This window comes from Taudactylus pleione, unplaced genomic scaffold (genome assembly GCF_031769625.1).
Source record: "Taudactylus pleione unplaced genomic scaffold, aTauple2 ptg000309l, whole genome shotgun sequence".
Classification (NCBI taxonomy): domain Eukaryota; kingdom Metazoa; phylum Chordata; class Amphibia; order Anura; family Myobatrachidae; genus Taudactylus; species Taudactylus pleione.
The window spans coordinates 5,239,223-5,260,325 of record NW_028284710.1 but is presented as its reverse complement, the minus strand read 5'-3'; the positions used below and the strand labels follow the sequence as shown (position 1 = coordinate 5,260,325).

The 21,103-nt window shown below is 43.7% G+C and overlaps 1 protein-coding gene across 2 annotated transcripts in view; it reads left to right on the top strand.

Moving 5' to 3' along the window:
• Positions 1–21,103, top strand: part of PDCD6 (programmed cell death 6) — a 57,779-nt gene that overhangs the window by 11,140 nt on the left and 25,536 nt on the right. For both annotated transcript variants that reach the window (XM_088442306.1, XM_088442307.1), the window contains exon 2: positions 19,397–19,458. In XM_088442306.1, coding sequence (XP_088298432.1) covers positions 19,397–19,458 — 62 coding nt within the window. The remainder of the gene's footprint in view (positions 1–19,396; positions 19,459–21,103) is intronic.

Below are 21,103 nucleotides of genomic sequence, written 5' to 3'. Positions count from 1 at the left end.
CCCCTTGAAAGGTATAAATCTCTAATAACTTTCAATAAGGGGTACTTTATTATTTGTTATTATACAAAAGTTTTGCCTTAGCCCTATTCCCTGAACTTGAGTGCCTTTCTGATCAGGATACCAAGTGAGCAGTTCACATTCTGTGTAGGTAAGATGCTGGTTGCCAATTTAGTATATTGCTTTATTAGGTGGTATAGACAGTGCAGTTATTCAAATAGCATAATGTTATGAACATAACATAATAAGTAAATATTTCCAAAAATGTTTGTGGATAATAGGCTTCCCGTGTCCCTGTGGGTGGTCATCTCCCCGCAGATGGGTCCTGACGTATTTTTTTGTGTTTGTCTGGGTCCCCAGATGGACTGGGAGATGCTGCCACCGGTATTCTTGTAGGTATGTACTGCGTTGTGTAGATCCCGTCTGATCAGCCCTCTGGGACTTTTGTTGGTGTCTTCACTGTTCAGAAGATGCTGCCACCTGTGCTCTGGTTAGGACGCACCATGGGACATCGATCCTGTTATGGAAGCTGACCCATAGCCATAACTTTGACTTTTTGGCACCATGGGCCAGAAATAGCATTGGCACCCCCCTTTCCAAATAGAGACATAAGACACTCCCCCGAAAAAGGGGCATGGCCCCATCGGTAAGGGCCATGACTGATTTGTCCCGTACAATGATGAAGTGATACGGATCCCGTTGTATCACTGTTATCAAGGTGTCACTGTCAAATACAGTGTGAATCCAATGGATGCAGTGATGATACACAATAATTATGCAGTATGACTCACCAGCTCTAGATATAGGAGAACGCTGGTGAAGCTGCAGCTGCAGCAGGATTTGTTCATCAGAAAAGCCGTGCACAAGCCTGGAGCTGGCAGTGTACATCACCAGCTGAAGGTATTGAAAGAACGCTACTTGTAGTGTATATGCAGCAAATATTACCAGTGGGGAGACCCGTATATTTACCCTTTTATGTTTACCCTGAGTCGGCAGCTGAACTCACTGGCAAGGGTACTCGAGGTGTGCTGGTAATACCTGGCTCAGATAGCTGTGCAGATAGCATTGTGTGTTAAATAAAAGAGGATGTCATTGAAGGAGTTTGGGGGGGTGGCAAGGTGGAGGAGAGTCAACCAGAGAGGAGATAGGGTCGGTCAGGAGATGCCGAGGGTAAAAGAAGAGGAAGCTATAAGTGAGAGAGCATATAAACAAAAAATTGACAGGCCTGAACAGTGCCCCCTGTCCTGTGGTCACCTGTGCCGTGGCACTTGTCACACCACCCTAGTTACGGCCCTGAGCTGACCTGCTGGTTTAGGAGGCACTGCCAACGGTGGCATCCAGCATCTTTCTTGCACACAACACGCAAGTAGATTAAAATATACCAACAAGGGATCCACCATATTGACCCACACACCCCACCAGACATTGCACACATAGGGGCTGAGGGCCTGGTTCAGCAAGGATCGCAAGTAAGAATTCGCTTGCAGTTGGCCGACATTGCGTCTCTGCGCATGCGTGTGCGTCTCAATGCGCGTGCGCGAACCAGTCATTGCGATCAAGTAAGGGATTGCATGACATACGCAGTAAGCACGGAGAGACCTCCGATGTTGATTGACCAGAAGTGCCATTTGTGGGTGGTGGCGGGGGGTGGTCATGCGAACGCAGGCATGCCTGTGCATTTGAACAGCGTAACAGGGAAGTGCATAATTAAGCTTGTGCGGCAGCATACACAGCCATACGTCTCGATGTAGACAAGAAGCTGCCACAATCCTGCAGCAGGTCAGGGCTACCACAGTTGTGCATATGGGTTCGATGGTTCTCGATGTTGCCGATGTTTTCGCAAGCCTGCGTACTAAAGAAGCATAGAGTAAAGGGAGTTGGGCTGGCTTTATGTAATGCTGGGCGTCTGCATCTTGTATGCATTCATTAGCACAGGGCTCGACAAATTCCGGGGGCCAGGTCTCCATGGCTACCAGATTTTGCTGCCTGGCTACTAGATTTTGCAGTGAGGGAGGAAGCAGATCCTTATCAGCTCCGGCGGAGATTCGTGCCAATAGTATTGCAGTGTTCATATCATGCACAGGAATGCATGTGCTGAGTGTCGTGCTGCGGTGACTGCTGTGCCTCTGTCCGTTCTGGCCTACACTGACGACTCCTCTCCATCCTGGCCTGCTCTGATCCCTGCTATCTGTCCCAGTCTACGCTGATCCTCCTTTAAATCCCGGATGTCTACTGTCGCCTATCTCTGGCTGCATAGAGCTCTCCTGTAGTAGGGTCTATTGCGTGGCCAGGGATTGCCGAGTGGCTTCAGAGGGATAGTGGTGTGACCACAAGGGGAGGGGGGTTTTGTTGTACTTTCTGGCACCATTATTTTATGTGAAATGTAGTCCGTTATTACTGGAGGGTGAGGCGTGGAGCAGGGGAGCTGTGCAGAGCAGTGTGGGGGCCTCCGTTTTACTGTATCCATTCAACTGTGACCATTTTGTGGACTAGTATAGTGTGTATAACAGTTGCATAACACACAAAGCTGTGCCCATTCACTCCTGTAATTTTTTGGGGGGAACGGGCGGTCTGGCTCCTACACTTTCATCCTGGTTCCTAGATTTTAGAAAAATGTGTCAAGCCCTGCATTAGCACATACCTGGCCGCTGCAAGAATATGCTATCTCTTGCTCGCGATCCTTGCTGAATCAGGCCCTGAATGCGGTACAGCCCCCCGTATTTTCTGACAACCTTCATAGTACCAGCAGCACTACCCAAACAATAAAGTACATAACTCACTGTGCAGGGAACCACAATTCTTTTACAACCTAGCTTTATTCTTACACTGCAATTTAGAATTGAGTTTGGATACGTCCCTTTCAAATCTAAATCTCTTTGCACATTTAAATTTGCCCCACCTGCAGTGCAGGATGGTTTTATCAAGGTGCAAAGTCACTTACTTTTTTGCTTTGCTTCTAACTCAGAATCAGTGTCACTGAGTCTGCTCTGTGACTCCACACAACATGTTGTGTTTTCCATTAATCCTTATGTATATGTGAAAATCATAAATTGATGGGAGTCCGTGGCCATTTTGTGCTTGCACATTCTATGACTTCAGTATATGACCCAGTGTCCTATTTGCTTTATACGTAAAGTTGTATCCAATGCACAAACATAAGCATATTTGTGGTAGGAATCGGTATGAAATACCGACAGTCGGGATCCCGACAAGGTTAACCCTTAAACCTAACCCTCCCTCCCAACCCGTTGCTTACCTTTGGCATCCCGGTGGTCGGGATTCTGACCGGCGTCTGTATTCTGGCGCCGGTAATGTAAGCGTTGGCATCCCGGCCTACGGGATGCCGAACGCATACCTTGTGGTAATACTTTGGGGTAACAAATATAAACCATTACATATACACATATAAAGCCAGAAAATTTACCCTTTCAAACTGCATTCTGTGTTCAGGTACATTACATCATGGTAGCAATGCTGTGCCATCTGACCCCTTACTTGTGAGTAATCACATGGCTCCATAATGTTTGTAGAATTTTTAATTCCTATCACAGTTTCCTGAAACAGGAGGAAATCTATTTAGTAATTTCAGAAATTGCCAGCATTTGTTTTTTTTTTTTTTTATAGAAGGAAAAAAAAAGAAGCACTGACTAAATATATTTTTTGATAGCAACAATACAGATATTTGTTTCTCCATACAGTTAAGTAGACACCCAGCTCATTACTACTAATAATGACATTGCATACAGGACTCTAGCTCAAATATTATTATTATTATTATTATTAATCATAAAAACATGTATAGCACAAGCATATTCCATTGTACTTTGCATTTTGGAACAAAACTGTAATAGAACAGTAATAAAACAAGTCAATCTTACAGTTTATTGGGAAATGGGTATCGATACACTAGGATCAATTAGATTTGTATTTTTTTTTTTTGTTCATGGGCTGCATTGTGAGATGGTACACTACTGGGGCTGCAATAAAACTTACGGTAACTTGCTTAAACATGTAGCATATGTAGCTTTTACTACAGGAAAAGATAACCTATTTTCCTCTCATCATGGGGACAGCGGTGTATATGGGGTAACATCCTCTTTGTCATTACTATAGTAGGGAAACTTACTGTACCCCTCAGCTCCAAGTTACATCTGAAATGGTACATTCTACCCTTCCCCCATGTCTATAATGACACTTTCTACCCTGCTGTCTGTAATTACACATTCCCCTCACATTTGTAGCAACACACCTACCTTACCATTGTGTTCCCCCTCATCCCTGTGTGCAGCATTACACCACCCTGCTAACGCTACAGCCACATTGAGACTACTGCAGTAATGACATGATAACTGGAATAGGAAAGGTATTCTGTGCAAAAAGGCTGCATGATGGAGAACCTTTTAAGTGCCATTTAGCTATAAAAGTTTACATGTCATGCAATTGCCTATGGTTTTATTATTATTATCCTTTTATATATGGCGCCACATGGGGGTCTACATTGCCTTACAATTACAGAAACAGTATGAACCAAATAAAAAAGGAACAATCGTGACATACAATAAGAAAATTGCAGAACATGGACATTATTTAAAAAAATTGCTGCATCAGCAATCTTAATGCTCAAATAGGCAACAGGGTGGAAGAACCCAAAGGTTTGGTGCTGTTGTAGGCAGTAGGAAGGGGATGTAGTTATGTCTTAATCCCGACAGTGTCACGCCGGCAAGGGATGTAACATAGGTGTCGAAATACAGACGCCTATGTTAATCCCAACGCCGAAGGACGCCAGACTGATCGTCCTCCTGCCGGGTAAGTATGCACTTAGCCCAGGGATGTGGGGTTAGGTTTAGGGATCCCCGGGGGGACTTAGGGTTAGGCACCCCCCCTCCTGGGGAGGTTAGGCTACGGAAAGGGGGGGTTAGGGTTAGGCACTAAGGGGGGAGGTTAGGGTTAGGCCCCCCCCTCCCCGGGGAAGGTTAGGCTATGGAAAGGGGGGGTTAGGGTTAGGCCCCCCCCCTCCCTGGGAGACTTAGTTTAGGGTGCGGGGAGGGGGGTTAGGCATCCCTCGGGGGAGGTTAGGGTTAGGCATCCCTAAGGTAGGGTTAGTGTTAGAAAGGGGAGGGTTAGTATACTTACGGGCACCTGTCGGGATCTTCATTCCTCGGTCTCACTGTCTGGATTAGAACCGCCGGCTATTAAGCCATTGGTATTTCAATCCCATTCCATAGGGAGGATATGGTGGTAGAAGCAAGGGATGTAAAAGCATATGAAGGAAGAGGACCCTGCTCGTGAGAGCTTACAGCCCAAAGGAGGGGGCAAACAGACAGGGGTGCCACAGAGAGACAGTGAGCAAGGACAGTGATCACAAATACGCACTATAGCGTGCATTTTACTCTGTATTAAGGATCGGGGACTCGCCTTTTCTGAATGGATGTGTCCCCTGGGACATGCTCTGCTGCCAGTCCCTGGCTCCTTGATGACCTGGCCAGGCTGCGCACTATAAAAAAGGGGGGTGGAGTCAGGTTAGACCTCATTGGCGCCTAACTGGACCATGTAGTGGCGCTACAGTTACATGAGGCTCCGTGATGACTGCCTCTGCACCTGGCAGTCTCTGGTAAGCGGTAGTGGGTGGGGGATTAGTGGTGAGCGGACTGGTGCTCGGGGCATGTAATATGACAGCATAAAATCGACAACAATATCCTCCACGCACTTGCAGCAATTAAATTACCTCATAAATGTTGTTATTGAACTTATGAACCAAGTCTGTTTTAGCCCAGTGTCCTGTTTACACAAGGGTTCCTCCACATAGTGGGTGCTGTGCGACCGCCGCCGGGACCCACAACCATGGCCACCATCAGGTGTAAGGAGCCCGGAGTGTATGGGGGGCCTGTTAATGCCTTCATAAGGGGAGGGGGAGATGCTTGACGGCAGCCAGGCAGCTGTCCATACTTGCATTGAGTGACATTTGTGACAGGCAGCCTAGCAGAGAATAAGATTAGCTACCTGTAATTACAGTCGGGGAAGGTCCCGAGACTGCTCACCACACCGATGTACAAAGTACTGCAGAGCCGAATGAGCTCCCCGTAGCCGGTGCACTGTAATGATAGGCTGTCTATCTGATATCGCTGCTGCTGGGCCCTGGTTAGTATATAGAGCTGTCCCACAACTCCCTCCTGCTGGTTGTGTATAAAATCTGCATCTGCAGCTCCATGACACACACACACTCACACTCACACTCATCCTCCCCACCAGGTATGTCTGTCAATGGCTAACTTAATTGATTAAAAAAAAACATTATATATATATATATATATATATATATATAATGTGTGTGTGTGTGTGTGCCTCTGCCCACCCTCCCTATATGTGCCTCTGGCCACCCAGCTTTTGTGAGCATCTATGTGCCTCTGATTGAGCACTACTTGTTTAATTTAAACTGGGCCCCACAAATTCTGATGCTACCCTGTCTGCACCCACTGTGCTGCATCCTTGTAACCTTGCAGCGCTGGACTTTTCCAGGTGGCTCAGACGCAGCCCTATCCTGGCATAACCCAGAGACGGAGAGGCGTCGACATCACGTCACGTAGCTGCATGCTGCCCCCCACTACAGTGATGCAGTGAATTTGAATCATTGCCTTTCATTTTTTTTTCCTTGTGGGGGGCAGTGTTTGGTTATTTTTCCTATCAGGGCCAATGTGTTTGGATTTTTTTTTTCCTGTCAGGGGCCATTATGTTTCTATTTCTTCCTGTGGAGGGCAAAGTCTTTTTATTTATCCTATCGGGGCCAGTGTGTTTTTTTTTCATGTGGGTATTAATGTATTTATTTTTTTACTACCAGGGCCAATGTGTGTGATTTTCTTTGTGGGGGCCAATGTGTTTGTCATCTGCTACATGCTTCATGGGCTGTAGCTGCTAAATTGTTAAATTTACAGAAAAATTTCATTTAGATGGGACCCAGAAAAGGTCACATAGGACCCACATTTTTTTTTTAAAGTGAGGTTCGATCACAGCAAGGAGCAGGGGGGCAGTGAGGAAGGATGAAAGATGGTAGTCTTTGATGTGGGTCTTGAGAGACAATTTAAAATTTTGTAGAGCGAGTCTGATAGGAAGAGGGAGAGCGTTCCAGAGGTGAGGAGCAGCACAGGCAAAATCCTGGAGGTGAGAGTGGGTGGAAGTAATCAGCCGGGAGTAGAGGCAGCATTCATGGATGGAGCAAAGTGGACAGGAGTGTGAAGGTAGATAAGGTCAGCAATGTAAATAGAAGAGGATTGGGTGAGAGCTGTGTGAGAAGTTTGAAATGAGTTCTGAACGGAAATGTGAGCCAGTGAAGGGCTTGTAGTAGAGGGGTGGCAGATGTAGTGTGTTTAGAAAGGAAGATGAGCTAAGCAGCAGCATTAAGGACAGCTTGTAGCGGAGACAGGTGGTAGTTGGGGAGGCCAGAGTGCAGTAGTCCAGTCTGGAAATGATCCGTGATTGGATGAGGGTCTTGGTTGCCTCTAGGGTGAGAGAGGGTCTAATCCTGGGAATAGTTTTGGATGTCAAAAGAAAGAGGATGTATAAAGGGAGAATAGGAGAAAAAACAGAACCTTGGGGGACACCTACTGGCAGAGGAAGTGATGTGGGGAATGGAGACATGAGAGGAAACAAGAACGGTCAGAGAGGTAGGAGGAAAGCCTATAGATATTTTTTTCCCCTGGCTCCCAGTTCAAGATAATTCCCACTGTTACCAACATCTAAAGCACTTTGGGGTTGATTCGATTAACTCGCCCCTGAAAGTATGGGCCAGTAAGTGTAGCTATATGCTGCATTTACCATGGGGGGGAATTAAAAAATCAGCAAGTCCAGGGCAAGATTGGGTCATGAGGGCGGTGAGTTCGACTGCTGTTGCTGGCGTTTCTGTACCTTTCCAACGGCAACTTGCCTCCCTGGCATGTAATTGAATTGACCCCTTTGCTTGTCCCTGTATTACTAAATGGTAGTTTCCATTGTTGTGATTCTTCCAATGTAAAATTAAAGATCCAGCAAATAATTCTATAACATGATCGCAAAATAAGATAGTTCATTGTGACAGACTGAGAAATGGATGTATTACACACAGTCTTTCCCAATTTAAGAAAGAGAAACATTCCCACCAAAGCGTGTGCACAGTTGAACAGAGCATGAGTAAATGAGAGTTCAATAAAATATGGTTTGAACATAGTTGAATCATTGCTAGACATTGCGGTTAGTTTTTAGACACCGTGGTTTAGAACATTTGTAAAGGAAGATTTTATGAATACAAAATAACCTGCTTGTTAGTTATATAAAAGGTTATCTGTACTGCTTACTGCTAATATATGCTGTACTTCTCACTGTGATAATAAGTGGAATATACCGTGGTGCATAAAGAACTACAGTTTTAGCCAGAAAGTCTTTGAGCACACTTACTGTATATTGATAAACAGATTGGAGTGTCACTTGTGTGATTTGGTACTTTATAATGGCTTTATTATTGAGTTCATCCAATTTTAAAGCTCTTCCATTGCATGCATGTATATATAATATAATGTTACAGTATGTCTGTTCCCAATTTCCAATCTCTTCCTCCACTTTTCCTTTAGTGCCAGTTACATACTCCACTTCTACTTTCTATAATTTCCCATGTACTGCTTGCTATTTTTCCAGTCAACACTCTCCAAGGGATGTATTTAGCTCACCTGGAATGAGTAGGCATTACATAATGGAATTTATTCATAATGGAACACTAATTAGATATGTGGGTGGGTCACACATTCAGCTTGCCTTTTTGCCACTACACTTGTTTTATATTTCTTAATACAGTTTCTGTTGGGTTATAATGCCATTTTGTGATTGGATATTGAATAGTCTACAATTTTATCAGTCATTTGTATAAATTGAAATTGATGTGATCTTGTAACCTTACTCCAGGGACTCTTGTGTGATAAGTTGTTGTTGGTAGAAAGTATTTTATGTAAATGGCATTAAGCAATTTTCAAATAGACATTTTTTTTAACACAAAAACGATTTGGCCACATCGGCACTTTATAGAATGTAAGCTCTTATGAGCAGGGCCCTCTGCCCTCTTGTGCTTCTCCCTACTTTAGTTTCATCTGCTTCTTAATCACCACTAGGGCACCTAACACTTGGTTGCTTATGCTCTGTTGCTTATCTGGATGTTATGGTCGCTAATGTAGCAATGTATATTATCCATGCCCTGGTCCTGTAGTGTATTGTTCTGTAATTCGCTTGTCTACAACTTGTTTATGTACTTTGTAAGGCGCTGCGGAACATTTGTGGCGCCATATAAATAAATGATAATAATAAATACCCCTTTCAGACTTAGGGCCTGATACAATTTGTGGTGAAAACGGCTGTTTTTAGACAAAAAACAGGCAAAAATGGGAGGTGCGAAAAAGTCGGGGCCATTCCGTGTCAAATCAACAAACTTTTTGATAAAATTTTACCTCACCAGCTCAGATTTTGTTCATACTTGGTATATTGAGAGTATATATGTAGTCTAAGAAAAATACAAAATGTTATTTAAATATCTCATGTCCTTTCCAAAATATGTAAAGTTTTAAAAAATCGGTCAAAAATGCACAACCAGTATATTTTCAAATTGCCACAGCAGCTCTCCTAATTAAGCTAGGGAGGTGGGACTGGTGTCAGTTTACTGTATTTTGTATGCCCTTTCCTATGATATACAACACAATGGGCTTTCTGACAAAAAACTTTTTCCAAATTCAAACTGAAATTTTTGATTATGATTATCTCAAAAAGTGCATCGACAAAAAACTTCCAAAACATTTCTGGAAATAGTCTAATGTTAAATGTTTGCCAAAATTTAAAAGTGGGAGGATAATGAGTTCATAGTTAAAAATAATTTTAAAGCAAGGTAATTTATTCAAGAAAGCCAGGTGTATTACAAGTAGTAATAGGTAATAATAGATTTGATGGCTTCATTAGTTTAATTATATAAATCAAGATCAAGTTGAATAGAAATACTTGACATTGTATTAGTCAGTCAACAATGTTAGCTGAAGATAGTTTGACAATGCCTCAGTGGTTTTTAAAGTGTCATCAGGAGACATGACATAAATTCTTCCAGTTGGAGATAAGGGTCGAATTTGCATAATACCTCTATTAGAGGCTTCCTTGGATAGAAAAATGATGGTGAAGGTCCAGCTGGATGAAGGAAGGTCACTTTTAATTAGTCTTCATTCTTGTCCATCACATAAGCAAGCCACCATTTCTTGTTATGCACAACTGATATATAGCCATTTATTTGTGTCAACTGGAGTTTGTCTAGAGATTTTGTAACAATACTGTAGATGATGTAGCCTTAGATAAGGTTTTCACCGAATTTTTTTTATATACTTGAATCAACAGGTATAAAAGCATGATACTGTTGCGTTCCCTGTCAAGAGCTTGCACAGACATGCTACAAACTGCCCTGCAATACCGGAGCATGATTCCTGACCATTGATTCATGAGAACAATGATTCATGAACATGATTCATAAACAATGCATTAACATTATTGACGATCATTATTTTCTTGCAAGCATTACTCATTGTTTTTAGTTAATAAAGTCATATAGGAACTTTTTATAATTAGGCCTACAATATTTGAATTTTTGTAAATTCTCTTAATTGCTTTTTTGGCAATCTCTACATGTGAGAATATATAATATCTATATTATATATTCTCACATGTAGATATTGACAAAAAGTAAAGATAATTTACATTTAATTCAAATATTGAGTGTTGGCCCAATCTTAGTTGTTCCATTATATAATTGGATTTAAATGTAGGCCCTGATTTTTTTTCAAACATAGTGGCTACTCTTGTCTAAAATTATTTATAACTATGAACCCATTATCCTCCCACTTTTTAAATGTTTTTTTTTAAAATTTAACATTAATATAGACTATTTCCAGAAATTTGTTGAAGGTTTTTTGTCGATGCACGTTTTGAGATAATCATGATCAAAAATTCAGTTTGAATTTGGAAAAAGTTTTTGTGTTGTATATCATAGGAAAGCGCATAAAAAAGACAATAAAATGACCTCATTCATACCTTTCTTTAGCTTCAGCATATTTTGGAAACTGCATAATATATTTAAATAATATTTTAGACTACATACATACTCTCCATACACCAAATTTTAACAAAATCTGAGCTAATGAGGTAAAATTAGTGTGTTGATTTGACACGGATTGACCTGTCAGGAAATTGCGTTTGTACCCAAAAAAAATGGCTGACGTACATCGGAAAATAATTTAGAAGTGTATTATTGGCCGTAATAAAAGTATTAACGGTACTTTAAATTGCATCGGTTGGCGGTAATTTGCATATACGAAAAAACTTTAAAAAACAATTTTTTTTCGCCGGAAATCACTGTTCTATGTAAATTTTGGGTATGTTAAAATGGGTGTAAGCATATTTTCGTGTTGTAAAAGTGCACTTTTAAAAAACATTCAGAAAGCGCTTGCTGCGATGTTTAAACACTTGACTTATCCATATCACCCCTGAAATACTTTTATACGTTAAATAATACAATAATAAAACAATACATTAAACCCATTTTCAACAATTTATTTTTTTTCTCCAAAAATTTGACCTGTCATTTTTTGCCAAATTATTCAACTTTCAAAAATTAAAAAAATTGGGATTTTGCATTTTTAATCTCCTGGTCTGAAATGGAGAAAACTTTTTGTCTGTTTTATTGGCGCAAAATGGTCGTTTGCCAATTTCTCTTTTGCGAAAATAGGGCGATTTCGGCCCTTAAGCTTAAAACCTAGGTTTTGCGTGTGAACGTACATCAATCCATGTCTGGCATAAGTCCGAAAGGTGCAACCCGGGTTGGAAGCCCCTGGTCCGCGACTGTGCTCGCTAGCAGGGCATTTCCCGTGACTTGCAGCCAACGACCCGGCTCAAGTGTGAAAGATGCAACCCTGGTTTTGATGACCTAAGTCACGCCTAAATCCAACTGATTGGCTGGGGACAGTGGCGCTTGGAGATGAGAGAATCTCCAAGCGCTCACTGAATGCCGGAAGACCCGGGTCACTGCAAGACTTGGGTCCGGTGTGAAGGGTAATGACTTTAGGTTGAGAGTGGTATCAGTGTTTTTTCACTAAAAGACAATTAAGAGTCCTGTATCTTCCAACATTTTGGAACACATAACGCTAGGAAAAAAAAACAACGAATTGAAATATGACGCAAAAATGTTGTAATGGAGATGCGATGTTAGGGCATGGAACAAATCTGTATCCACTTTTTGTATACAGTATGATCTAAGTCCAGAAAACATATAGAACAGAACTTAAAGTGCCAAGGACTAGACAACATAAAACAAATGATGAATCGACACTTCCTGTAATGGGAAAAATAAGGGTTTAATATGAAAGTCAGATATATGAACCAAAGGTTAGGTGGTCATTTAGACCACAGGTTCTCAAACTTGGTCCTCAGGACCCCTAACAGTGCATGTTTTCTAGGTCTCTTCACAGAATTAAAAGTGAAATAATTAGCTCCACCAGTATATCTTTAAAATGTGTCAGTGAGTAATGAATACAACTGTGCAGCTGCTGGGTGATCTGGAAAACGTGGCCTGTTTTGGGTCATGAGGATCGAGTTTTAGAACCACTGGTTTAGGCCATTTGGTTTAACGCTATCTAAAGTAAAAGATCCTAATTCTGTCTGTTGCATGATCAATAATATGTTGTAGCATAGCAAGACTAAATTTATCGTCTATGAATTCACAACAAAATATGATCGGGACTAGCAAATTGGGGATTTTTAACATGACCGATCAGCGAACATCGATGGACGCTGATTGGCATCTCCGACTGGCGGTTCCGGTTGGTTCGGCGACTGGGGGAAATGGCCGGCAGATGTATCGGGGTTTTTATGGCACCCATACATCTGCGATGAATTGAGACAATTCCCCGTTTTGCAGATGATTGAGAAAAAAAAAAAAATCAGTATTGTATGGGGTACACCAATCGCCGATTCTGACCACAAAGGTTGTTTAACATGTTGGATTTCACAGACCAATCTGGGTTGTAGATTGCTAGTGTAAGGTAACGATCAGCTGATTTACTGATTGAAACTAGTAAAAATTCTGAGCCTTTCAAGTTTGGTGGATCTGTCTTTCCTGAAAAAAAATCTGCAAATCACTGAAAATATATGTAATCTATGGGCACAGATTGGTGTATTGGGGAATCTTTAGATTGGCGAAAAAAAAATCACAGAATCTTTGTATCATTCTTTTGTGATTGCTGATGTATGGGCAACTTAAAGCAGGGCTTGACAAATTTTTCTAAAACCTAGGAGCCAGGATGAAAGTTTATAAGCCAGACTCCCCCCCCCCCCCCCCCCCCCTTCCCCCGGGGCAGCATTACTGAGCAGCTACACCCCAGGCAACCAACCCCCATGGCCACACCACTAACTGGGTACTCCAGGTAAACCACCCTCCCACAGCCACATTATTGAGCAGCTAACCCGCCTCTATAGGCAACCAACCCCCAGAAAGACCACCCATCTGCAGCCAGAAAACCCCGGACAAGCAAAGCCACCGCCGGCAGTTGCCGAACTAGAGAGTGGTGGGCCCAAATGCAAGAATATGCTGTGGGCACCCCTATGTAATGCCCTAGTAGTAGTCCCCCCTCTGCGGTGCCCCCAGTAGTAGTCCTCCCCCCCTCTGCAGTGCCCCCAGTAGTAGTCCCCCCTCTGCAGTGCCCCCAGTAGTAGCCCCCCTCTGCAGTGCCCCCAGTAGTAGTCCCCCCACCCCCTCTGCAGTGCCCCCAGTAATAGTCCCCCCCCACTGCAGTGCCGCCAGTAGTAGTCCCCCCTCTGCAGTGTCGCCACTAGTAGTCCCCCCCCCTCTGCAGTGTCGCCACTAGTAGTCCCCCCCCCTCTGCAGTGTCGCCACTAGTAGTCCCCCCCCCTCTGCAGTGTCGCCACTAGTAGTCCCCCCCCTCTGCAGTGCCGCCACTAGTAGTCCCCCCCCTCTGCAGTGCCGCCACTAGTAGTCCCCCCCCCCTCTGCAGTGTCCCCACTAGTAGTCCCCCCCTCTGCCGTGTCCCCACTAGTAGTCCCCCCCTCTGCAGTGCCACCACTAGTAGTCCCCCCCTCTGCAGTGCCACCACTAGTAGTCCCCCCCTCTGCAGTGCCGCCAGTAGTAGTCCCCCCCCCTCTGCAGTGCCGCCACTAGTAGTCCCCCCCCCCTCTGCAGTGCCGCCACTAGTAGTCCCTAGTAACACCCCCCCCTTATACAGTGACCCAGTAGTGGCCACCCCCCTATGCAGTGCCCCCAGTAGTGGTTTCCCTATGTAGTGCCCTTTTAATCAGTGCCCCCAGAAGTGGTCCCCCCTATGCAGTGACCCCAATAGTAGTCCCCACTATGCATTGCCCCTAGTAGCGGCCCAACCCTGTACAGTGCCCCAGTAGTGGCCCCCCCATACAGTGTCCCCAGTAGCGGCCACCCCCACCTATGCAGTGCCTCCACAGTAGCGGCCACCCAAACTATGCAGTGCTCCCACAGTGTCCCCTTAAAAAGAAAAAGAAAACGCAACTTACCTGATCCACGCTCCTGCTGACGACCGCTGCTGTCCGCTCCTTCTGGACGCTCTGCACTATGGGAGAGACGTCATGAACCTGCTGCGGGGTGAGCCGGAAGGTGGAGCTCATGAGTGAGCTCCAGCCAGCTCACTCCGTGGACGACGCAGCAGCCAATGAGAGTCTGATAGACTCATCGGCTGCTGCAACAAACATACAGCCGCCTGTGTGTTTGTTACTCTGTAGTGTGGACCGCGCCTGCGGTCTGCACTACAGGGCACGGGGGTTGCTGAAAATCTGGTCGCCAGGATATCAAATCTTGTCGAGCCCTGACTTAAAGGGCCTTCTACATCTGCCGGGCATTTCACCAATTCCCCGATCCTTCTAGAACCGCTTATCCTGGAAGTGCGGATCAGCAGCCATCGATATTCATCAATCTGTCGGGGAATCAGTGAAATTATTCACGTTAAAAATCCCCAATTTGCTGTTCATAATCATATTCTAATCGTGATTGGCAAATCGGGGAAATCCAAAATGTTGCATTTCACCGATACCCCAGGATCTGGTGATCAGGGTATTGGCCCAATACATCACAGAAGTATGGGGGCCTTTAGACACAAGGGAGTGGAGAAGTGTGCAGTGGAAAAGTTAATAAATGCATTGGCCTAACATTCCCGCTAGGCTGTTTTAGTGGGGCGCCACGCCCTCCCCGATTTCAAAAGGGCAGAATACGCACTGCCCCTTTTGGTGGCTCCCCGCTAAAACAGCCTGCAGGTGCCGCCCCCACCCGCGTCATGCGGGTGGGGAAAACTGCGGTGTAGCGATCACCACCGGTGAATGGATGCTGGCACATGCTCCCGGCATCTATTCACAGAAAAGGGAGAGCTTGGGGACAGGCCGGCATTTCTGGAAGTGATGGGCACATGCGCAGGAGTGCCCTTTCTCTAGGTCTGGTGCCCTGCCCGGCACTGGAGAAGTTTTGGATGGCATGTATGTGTGTCCCAGATTCCTGTCATATGTATCTTAAACCCCCAGGAAAAGTCTGTTTTACCAAGCAGATTTGAGTGTTTGTTTTTGGTAAAAGCCGGATAATGGGTCCTGGGGGAGTGGGTGTGAGAGAGAAGGGGGGGCTTCATCCACAGGGCCGCTTCAGGTGTTGGGCTTTTCAGCCTGAGACCAGGCTAATTAATGATTACACCTGGAAGTGGCTCATAAGAGCTGTGTAGAGTTTTGGTGCAGCGTCTCGCACCCTGGGGAGAACAGACGTTGAGGTTTTGTTCTGAGACACTGTGACATTGGTATGTACTATGTTTGTGGTAAGGCAGTAGGCCCTGCCACATGTAGTGAGGGAGTTACCTGTCTAGTTAGAGCCCAGATGGGCTTGGGTTTATTTTTATGTTTTGTTTGTTTATTATTGGTGTCACACAATAAAAACTGGTGCCAACCAGCTTGCACGAAAATCCACGACTACTGCTTTTTCCTGGCTGCTGTGTGTAAGGAGGCGTCCGTCTACCCCAGGAGAGGGACCCCTACCCCGGTCATATCACAATACACACCCCCTGTACTGTACAAAAGTTTTAGGCAGGTGTGGAAAAAATGCTGCAAAGTAAAAATGCTTTCAAAAATAGAAGTGTTAATAGTTTGCATTTTGTTAATTGATAAAAATAAAGGGAATGAACAGAAGATAAATCTAAATCAAATCAATATTTGGTGTGACCACCTTTGCCTTCAAAACAGCATTGATTCTTTGGAAAGCCACTGATGTTGGGCAGCGGGTGCGCGCATAGTGGGTACACACTAGACGTGTGCCCGATATGTCGGCCCGCTCTGCGGGATCGGAAGACCTATCTAGTGCAGAGGTAGCCAACCCTGGTCCTCTAGAGCTACCAACAGTGCATATTTTCCAGGTCTCCTCACAGAATCACAAGTGTAATAATTAGTTCCACCTGTGGATCTTTGCAAATGTGTTAGTGAGTAATGAATACACCTGTGCACCAGCTAGGTGGTCTGGAAAACGTGAACTATTAGTAGCTCTCGAGGACCGAGGTTGGCTACTCCTGGTCTAGTGTGTACCCGGCATAAGAAGCTGATTGGTTGGTACTTTATCTCTCTCCACATTATGAAACAGTCATGGCCCAAAGTTTTGAGAATGACACAAGTATTGGTTTTCACAAAGTTTGCTGCTTCAGAGTTTTTAGACCTTTTTGTCAGATGTAACTATAGTGTACTGAAGTAAAATTACAAGTATTTCATAACTGTCAAAGACTTTTATTGACAATTACATTAAGTTTATGCAAAGAGTCAATATTTGCAGTGTTGACCCTTCTTTTTCATGACCCCTGGCATGCTGTCAATTTCTGGGCCACATACTGACTGATGGCCGCCCATTCTTGCCTAATCAATGCTTGGAGTTTGTCAGAATTTGTGGGTTTTTGTTTGTCCATCCGTATCTCGAGGATTGACCACAAGTTCTCAATGGGATTAAGGTCTGGGGTGTTTCTTGGCCATGGACCCAAAATCTCGATGTTTTGTTCCCCCGAGCCACTTAGTTATCACTTTTGCCTTATGGCAAGTTGCTCCTTCATGTTGGAAAAGGCATTGTTCATCACCAAACTGTTCTTGGATGGTTGGGAGAAGTTGCTCTTGGTGGATGTTTTGGTACCATTCTTTATTCATGGCTGTGTTCTTAGGCAGAATTGGAGTGAGCCCACTCCCTTCGCTGAGAAGTAACCCCACACATGAATGTTCTCAGGATACTTTACTGTTGGCATGACACAGGACTGATGGTAGCGTTCACCTTTCCTTCTCAGGACAAGCGTTTTCTCCAGATGCCCCAAACAATCTAAAATGGGATTCATCAGAGAAAATAACTTTACCCCAATCCCCAGCAGTCCAATCCCTGTACCTGTTGCAGAATATCAGTCTGTCCCTGATGTTTTCCTGGAGAGGTGGCTTCTTTGCTGCCCTTCTTGACACCAGGCCATCCTCCAAGTCTTCGACTCACTATGCGTGAAGATGCACTCACACCTGCCTGCTGCCATTCCTGAGCAAGCTCTGCACTGATGGTGCCCCGATCCCACAGCTGAATCAACTATAGGAGATGGTCCTGGCACTTGTTGGACGTTCTTGGGCGCCCTGAAGCCGCCTTCACAACTATTGAACCTTTCTCCTTGAAGTTCTTGATGATCCGATAAATGGTTGATTTAGGTTCAATCTTACTAGCAGCAATATCCTTGCCTGTGAAGCCCTTTTTGTGCAAAGCAATGATGACTGCACGTGTTTTCTTGCAGGTAACCATGGTTAACAGGAAGAACAATGATTTCAAGCTCCACACTCCTTTTAAAGCTTCCAGGCTGCTGTTTTAACTCAATCATGAGTGATCTCCAGCCTCGTCCTCATCAACACTCACCTGTGTTAACGAGAGAATCACTGACATGATGTCAGCTGGTCCTTTTTGTGGCAGGGCTGAAATGCAGTGCAAATGTTGTTTTTGGGATTAAGTTCATAGTTATGGCAAAGAGGGACTTTGCAATTAATTGCAATTCTTCTGATCACTCTTCATGACATTCTGGAGTATATGCAAATTGCCATCATAAAAACTGAAGCAGCAGACATACAATACTTGTGTCATTTTCAAAACTTTTGGCCATGGCTGTACTTCTCCCCCAACACTTATCCATGTACTTATCCAGCCTTAACTACTGCAACGTGTTCCTTTCTGGTCTCCCTATATGTTACCTCTCCCCACTCCAGTCTATCTTTAACGATGCTGCCCATCTCATTTTCCTCTCTCGCCACGTGTCATTTGCCTCCGTCACTGGCTACCTATACCCCTCAGAACTCCTCACCCTTATATGTGAAGCCTTTAATCACTCACCACCACACACAGACATTTCCAACCTCCTCTCTATTCACACTTCTTCATGCCCTCTTTGCTTCTCCGAAAGCTGCATCACCTTTGCTCTGGTCACTTCCTCCCATACCTGCCTCCATGAGTTCTTCTGCAATGCCCCTTATTTGGGGCACACTCTCATGTTATATCTATCATTCTTTCAGTCTCTCCAGCTTAAAATGTTATCTCACGTCACGCCATTTCACTAAAGTCTACCAGCCCTCCTCTAAATTGCTATAGATATTATCATGCATCTCCCGTGTATCATATACTGTAGTTCTACTTTAGTGAAGGATTCTGGAAGAATGTGCCAGGTGTTGTTGCCCTTAAAGGAAGATGGCGTTTATGAGAACTGGTACAAGCAAAAAATGTTTTACCTATAGCAAACTGCCAGATTCTAAAGTACTACAGTTTAGAACAGAGTTTCCCAAATTCTTAAACACCTTATCAGTCAATGTAAATGCTGTACAAATATTATACTTTCATGTATAGTTTCTTGTAGTTGCCTAATCAACGTTTGATATAACATCAGGTCATCTTAAACGCACACATTCTGCTGCACATATCCTAACCCACTGCTCAATGCTCCTTCCTCACTTTCTACCCCATCTGTTTCGCCCTTTTCTGTCTGCCCCTCCCCTTTAGAATGTAAGCTCACGAGCAGGGCCCTAGTCCCTCACGTGCTTCTCTTCCCCTTACTTCTATCATCATTTACTCCTAACTCCCCAATTGGCACCTAACACTTGGTTGCTGACATCCTGCTGCTTGTGTTATGCAGCTATGTGTATAAACCATGTCCTTGTCCTGCATTGTTTTGTATTACTATTAACTGTTTTTCTTGTGTGCTCATTTATGTACTGTGTAAGGTGCTGCGGAACCTTTGTGGCGCCATATAAATAAAGTATAATAATAATTGTAGTTTACAGATTGCTTCTTTTCCCCTTACAGAGTGGACACAGACAACAGTGGAGTTATATCTGATGCAGAACTCCAGCAAGCTTTATCCAATGGTAAGAAATGTATGCATAAAATCATCTCTCGCTTTGTACTAATGGAATAGAAAGTTTAATTTGTCAAACCAGGGATGGTGTGATATCGCATATGTCCTTCTAATTTAACACATAATATTGTTTTATTGAAATATATATATTGACTTTCTTAAGCTCTGTAACTTTCTTTTCCAGCAACAGATTTTTTTTATTAAAGCACTTTTCCAATTTGTCTACAAAAAGTAAAAAGGTCTAAGTTTTTGAAATATAAGACCACTAACAACATATTTTTATACAGTTCTGAGAGGTTCATTGTGTTCTCGTCCTTTAATATTTCTCTGTGCTGCTTAGCAACCCATGATTTGTGTCCTGTTGGTTCAGAAAACAAGACCGTGCCCTTACTAACACAGTAGAGGCTATGTCTAAGAGGAAAAAGTGTCTGTTTCATTTTCCAAGTAAGATGGGAGTTGTTTCCTTTACTGCACAGACACGTTAGTATTTGGTGGGTTACAGAGAGAAACCGCCCAGAACATAGTAATGATGGTGTGTAGTACAGTGTGAATTCTTACGAATACACAGCATTTTTGAACTCGCAAACGATCAGTTCAAAACAACCACAAAGGGGCTCATTTATCAACAAGTTTCGCAACAAGTGTTAAAACTAGTTGGCTGGAGCATCATTATCATACTCAGGCCCGTATTCAATTGCCAGCGAAAAAGTATCGCGGATGACGTCATTTCGCCAGGCGGAAAAGTATTGCCGTATTCAATTGCAAAGACTTTTCTTGTATGCGAAAAGGCAATGTAATAGGGCGAAAAAGTCTCGCCTATGAATAGGCGGAAAAAAGTGCAGAATTGGGGTGCAAAGGTGCGGAAACCACTCTGCACCATTGGGACAGCCCCCCAAAGGATAACTGCATCAAAAAATCCCTTAAAAAAAGTGAGGAACACCCCAAAAAATAACTTTGAAAATGGGGGCAAAAAAGTACAAAGTGGGGGTACACACATAAAAAGTAGCAAATTAGACTTTTAGGAGACCTGCACTTTTTGGTGGAGGTGTTTTTTTTGCTTGCAGGTGCTTGCTGAAGGTGCGTTTTTGGCGGCACTTAAAACTTCACTTTAGCTATTTGAAACCATGCTTGCACCCATTTATATGTACCCCAAATTTGACAGGACTACTTATTTTCTAAAAAAAAAAACCTGCTTAATGCTACTCTTCACCACTTGTGTAAAGACGCTATATAGAGGACATCTATACTGATCCCCAATGTCAGTGCATCTTTTGGGGGGTGTCAGGCTGATTTCCCCATTTTTTTACAGCACTTTTCGCTTGTTTGAGTATCGCCGAGATGCGTTTTCGATGTAGGCGAAAAGTGAGGCAGTCGGAAAAGTATTGCGGGTGCAAAGCTAATTGAATACGGGCCTCAATCGGCTCCCGACTGTCATTTGTTTGAAAAATGATAGTTGGGAGCTGATTGGCTTGAACATCATTTATCATGCACAACGAGTTTTAATACTCATTGTGTATGATAAAACTCGTTGATAAAGGAAGCCCCAAGAAATGGCTCCATCTGCTGTTGGGTCATAAACATGAGATCCACCGTCAACTGATTATATACAGCACATCAGTACAGTCAAATGACTGTTCCATAAAAAGGTAACAATG